At 37.0% G+C, this 6,000-nt stretch overlaps 1 protein-coding gene across 1 annotated transcript; it reads left to right on the top strand.

Moving 5' to 3' along the window:
* The first annotated feature begins 4,457 nt into the window (after positions 1 to 4,457).
* On the top strand, positions 4,458 to 4,913 carry LOC145075479 (uncharacterized). The gene has a single exon (XM_079021714.1). The coding sequence runs from the start codon at positions 4,458 to 4,460 to the stop codon at positions 4,911 to 4,913; it is 456 nt and encodes a 151-aa protein (XP_078877840.1).
* Positions 4,914 to 6,000: the final 1,087 nt, after the last annotated feature.

The raw sequence follows: 6,000 nt of genomic DNA, 5'->3' as shown, positions 1-6,000 counted from the left end.
ACAGGTTTTTATTCTTGATTATTCTTTTCAGGGTCTTTAAGACTCCCACTGTCCTCTTGACATATAAGACTATCTTGTCAAATAATCAAGAGATAGTGTGGACTCTTTATCAAGACAAATACTTCACACAATTGGCCTTAGTTGGTCTTTGTTTTATCTAAAACATCACAACTTACCAATTTCAAATGTACAAGAGTAGAAAACTTTTACTCTTACATTTGACACGTGTTTTAAACCTTCTCTAAGACATGTCACTCAAGTTACAATCTTGGAGTATGACTCTAAGAATTGTTTTGGAATGAAATATGACTCATCTTCTTGATTTAACCATTTCAACAATTCATAGCTCCTCTTCTTAGCTATCAGAATGCACTTAGAGGATGAATTGTGATAAGGTCTCTTAATCATTGAGATGATCATATAACATGATACTAAAGTAATCTCCCATCTTTTTAGATTTGAGAAACTTTTATCTTTCTGCCTAATTTGATTCTTCTTATTCGCTCTGCCATACATTGGAATCTTTTCCAATGTCTCAGAATTACACTTAAGCTTGTAAGTATAACCATATTTACTGAGCTATAGTAAATTATGACGAATAGTCTTAACAATTATTTGTGGTGGGCTTGATTAGTGCACAAGAATGTGTACTCGATCCCTTAGTCCTTTTACTTGACTCACACATCCATGTGAACAAGTATTTAGTCTTAATTTTTCTAATGCTTGAAAGTTCCCATTCATCATGCTATACAACTTGCATGATTCCAAGTTTCTATCCAACTGAAACTTGGGTGATGGGAATCTTTCCTTATTTGGTAAATTTAGATATTACCACAAATGAAAGAATCAAATTCATATTTCCACTCTTGCTCTAAATAGAATCTTATAAGCAACAAAAATTTCCACAAATGCCATTGTAAGGATATTTTTAAAATAAATAAAATCAAAATTTTCCTTTTATTTTAAAACTTTGCGGAAAAACTATCCTTGCAGTGTAAAAGCACATGAAAACTTTGTTGTTATCTATTCCTAAGCAATATATCATAACTCCTAAGAAGTAGCTCAAGAATCTGATCTTTAAACTATACGATAGAAATCCATCTGCGCGAACAGATTCAGCATATTCTTTCTTTAAGTTCACTTTTTCTTTGATTCTTAAAACATCAACATGTGACCCAGTCATATCATGTATCAAGAATCTCATAATAGAAACTTAGCAGAGTTAGATAGTGGACTTTACCTGAAGTAGAGTCAAACTTATTGAATTTAACATCCTTAGGTAAAATTGGCAGCTTCACAACTAATGCCCCTTCCTTTGGCAATGGACCCTTGATAATGGGACTATCTCAGACTTAGCCTCTCTCTTTACCATTTGGTCAACCGAGTTGACTATGGTCGATCCCTTTCCATTGGGAAGAGAGAGATTTACTGGATATCTAATGTCATCATTGTCAATGTCCATAAAGTTTTGGAAGTTAATCTTAGTTAATAGATAAGATCATTAAGGGTCTTGTCATAGTCTGTTTCATAGGTGTCCCAAAGGAACTATGTGACTTAGAAAGTGATTGATCATCAACTTCCTCTAGACTTTGACACCCAACCCTCACGGCTTGTCAGTATGTGACTACATCTCCAAGATGTGATCACACATAGACCTTTGCTTGCCAATAGGGCTTGAGTGACCTTAAACTTTTCAAGAACTTGTGGGTTAGGGAGAATAATTGGAGGAGGTGAAAGAAGTATTATTTCCATGGGACATCGTCTTCATTTAGGAAAGCTTGTTTCAAGAGATTTGGGGAGATCATAAATGTCTAAACCAGACATCTTTTTGGGATATATTCAAGATAGTTGATTAAAAGTCCTTAATATAACACCCAATATGAAATATTAAGGCTAGGACCCTACAAACTATTTTATAACTCGGAAGAGGGATGTCGTAATCTAAGCTAGAAAATATTTGAAGGTAGGTGAATGACTATTCACCAATTTCCACCAAGATAAACGAAATGTATTATTAGGTTTTAATTGGTTTTTGAAACTCCTAGATTCTTTTGAGATTCATTGAACTGTTCAATGGCATGTTTCAATCTCGAGTGTGCCCTTCAGGTTTTGTGACTGGGATGCCGAGGATCACAAAACAAGGTGTGAATAACCATGCAAATATACTTGGTACCCTTAAGTGTTTACCCCTTAATCAGTGTGCCGGTTAACCACACACGCTCCATCGATACTATGATAAACATTAAGTTACCTTTTGCCTACCTTGTTAAGTCCAGGTTAGTGTGCCGCTTAACCACACACGCTCCACTAACTGCTTAAACAAAGTGCAAAGTGTAATTTCATGGATTAGCACCTTATTCACATTTTCCTAAGTAACTAAGATTGGGTATTTATAAAAGGTTTAGTTACTTAGTATTTATCATTAATACTTTTAATGAAGGGAGAATTCTAGTCCTTGTCCTACCCGTTCGGCTAACGACCCTCCACCGGTCAAGGAAGCGGTGGGTGAGAGTGGACACCCATTAAACTACCATTTTATAGGCAGTAACCTTATCCCCCCCCCCCCCTTATAGACCAACTTCGTGAATGAGGCCTACTAACAGTAAGACTGACTTTACTCTTATACATACATATATATATATATATATATATATATATATATATATATATATATATATTATTAACTTATAATATTATAAAGTATAAGGGTTGAATTTTAACTTTTAAAATTCTAAGGACTAACTTGGAATTAAAGTATTCATAAGTGAAAACTTTTCAAATTCCAAAACTTGAGGGCAAGTTTTGAAACTATTCAAAACTAATTAATTCCATAACTTATGTGTTTAAAGTAGTTTTTGATTAAAAGACTCTTCAAGTTCCATAACTTGAGGACAAATTATGGAAGACTTTAAACTAATAAAAGAATGTAACTTTCTTTATTTTGTAACTTATGGATTAATTAAGGTTACACATTTTATTACTTAATGAAGTGAATCTTGAACCTCCATAACTTGAGGACAAGACTCTTCATTTTTTGTAACCATTGCCAACTTTTATGAGTTTTATGAAACTTAAATGTGACTTTTCATATAACTTGAGGACAAGTTACAAAAACACATTTTAGAATCAACTCTTAGATTAATTTGGATTGAAACCAACAATTTCACATAACTTTCTATTAATCTAAGAAACTCATAAGAACAAGATAATTCAAATCAAACTTTTTCATGTAATTAGTCTAAACCTTAAACTAATACAAAACATGAATATATTGACAATTATCTTTGAAATTGGATTAGCATGAACATTACCACATCAAAAACAAGTTTATAAGTCCAAAAACATCTTAGGGTAATGTTCCTAGTCCAATTCCTGCGAAAACAATCGAATATATGCTGTGTGGGGGTCCAACTCGTCAAGTGCACGAACCAACTCAGTGAGTTGGATGCTTTTTGCCTTGGACTCGGCGAGTCCATCAGTGGACTCGGTGAGTCTGCTGAGCAGACAGCATCAAAATTCAAATTTTAAGCCACTTTTGCAAGTATAATAAGAAAACAAGCCTAGGCTCTGATACTACTATTGGGTTTTGACCATTCTAACACTCCTAAGTGTACATGCAACCTAAATACCTTGGATCTATGTTTTCTCTATTATACATACAAATATGAACTTTCCAAGGTATTCATCCTAACTAGCATAATAACATTGATTCATATGAATGGATCAAGTTAGAATTACATACCTCTTTGATGTAGTTTTTCTTCATGAAGCTTGAGTGCCTAGTGCCCCAATTGTGACACCTAAAATTGTTCACACAACACCAAATACACATGGAATGATTTGAGAGAAATTGGAACACTTCATAAAATCGGCTAGCCCTTTCTCTCCTCACATAGTGGCCGATTTTTCCCAACAATATGATCTTTATATAGTGTCACAATTAGGGTAAACCCTAATTGTCATGGCTTTCCATTTCCTTGGATCCATGGGTTCAAATACACCATGGAGCATCCTATGGGTTATAGGCCAACTTGATAATCCATGGAATCTTAGCCCACTATACAAGTATGGATGATTTACACAATCAATCCATATATTTAATTAGTTTTCTTTTGATCACTTAATTAATCCTAGATTAATTCTTGATCAATACTAATTAAATAATCTTATTAATATATTAGAACTTATAATATATTAACAAACCTTAAGTGTTATTTCTCTCATTATAGTCTATCCAAATGCATGATGTCATGCAACCCAAATGGACCATGACGGGTCGGGTCAAGTCTTACCAATTATAGTTATGGACTTAGACATTAATCCAACAGAAGGGCCATACGGCTCCATGGCTCAAGTGCATAGATGGCGCAGCAAGAAAGTTGGACCTAAAGGAAGCCCACGCAAGGACGGCGGGTGCTCACGAGGGAGAAAGAGCGCTTATAGGCAAGGTATTATGCATGGGCCTCTACCGGCCAGATATACTCCAAGACGCGGTGGAGCTAACGTGGACCTGCGTGCAGTGCCAGAATTTCTTACCAACACAAGAAGTTCCGCCATCAAAGCTAACAAGCATAGTTAGCCCCTGGCCTTTCTACCAATGGGGAATCGACATAGTCGGCCCTTTTCCAGATGCACTGGGGAAAGTAAAATTCTTAATTATGGCGGTCGACTACTTTACAAAGTGGATAGAAGCAGAGCCAATGGCGTGCATCAATGGGAAACAAGTAATCAAGTTTGTATGGAGAAACATCATGACAATATTTGGGATACCAATAGTCTTGATCAGCGATAATGGCCTGCAATTTGCTGAAAACCCCTTTAGAGACTGGTGCAAAGAAAAGGGTATCACATCCATGGCGCACCCTCAGGCCAACGGGCAAACAGAGGTGTCTAATAGAACACTGGTACAATGAATCAAGAAACGGTTGGGCAAAGCAAAAGGCAACTAGGTGGACAAACTGCCGGAGGTTCTCTGGTCATATCGAACCATACCGCGAACCAGCACGAAAGAGACACCATTCTACCTAGCCTATGGAGCCGAAGCGATGCTACCAGCAGAAATAATGATAGGATCGATACGCACGGAGTATTGTGGGGAATAGGAAACAACGAAGGCCTAAAAGAAAAGTTGGATCTCTTGGAAGAACGACGTGAACGTTCAAGCATACACCAAGCCGCCTATAAGAAGGCAGTAGAATGATACTATAATCAGCGAGTAAAAAACAAGACGTTTCGAGTAGGAGACTATGTTTTACGAAAAAACGAAGCCAGCCACGCCCAACCCCGGGGGAAGTTAAGTCAAACCTGGGAAGGACCATACAAGGTAATTGAGGCGCACCGCAATGGCTCCTACTACATTGAAACTACGGAAGGGAGGCGGACACCCAGAACATGGAATGCAAGGAACTTAAGGAAGTTCCACGTATAAGCAATGACGGAACCCTATACAGAAGGGAAGTCGAAGGCATACAGTCTTCAAGGAAAATCATGAACCTCTGAACATCAGAGAAATAGGGAAGACATCCCAGGGCCGGACTGATCACCCGGACCAATAGATGGACTCTTAGAGAAGTCCAATAGGAAATTATTGTACGAAGCAACCATGTACCATAAATACATAAATGAAAGAACATGCATTGTCGTTAGTATGTAATGTTGTGAGCACATCTAACACACATAGCATAGAGGATACTCAGTGAATCCAAGATATAGCACACAAACATAAAACACATAACATAGAAGAAGGCCTAACAATTGGCCAGCATACATAGAGGGTACGATAAAAAAAGAAGCACAACAGATAGAACATTGTCTGTTTACACACCAAAGCCTTAGAGGCTGCAAACTAAGAACATCAAAACAAAGGCCTCAGAGGCCATAAAATAACCAAAAGACAGTAACATAAAGGTTCGACAAGGTTTTTTTCACACCCCAGAAGGGTAGCTCTAGATAGTTTCATCAACACCACCACCATCCCCATCACTATCGCCACCACCAACA

The sequence above is a fragment of the Lactuca serriola genome, chromosome 9 (genome assembly GCF_051521515.1).
Source record: "Lactuca serriola cultivar US96UC23 chromosome 9, Lser_US96UC23_V15, whole genome shotgun sequence".
Classification (NCBI taxonomy): domain Eukaryota; kingdom Viridiplantae; phylum Streptophyta; class Magnoliopsida; order Asterales; family Asteraceae; genus Lactuca; species Lactuca serriola.
The sequence above is the reverse complement of the archived record's forward strand: the minus strand, read 5'-3'. Positions and strand labels throughout refer to the sequence as shown.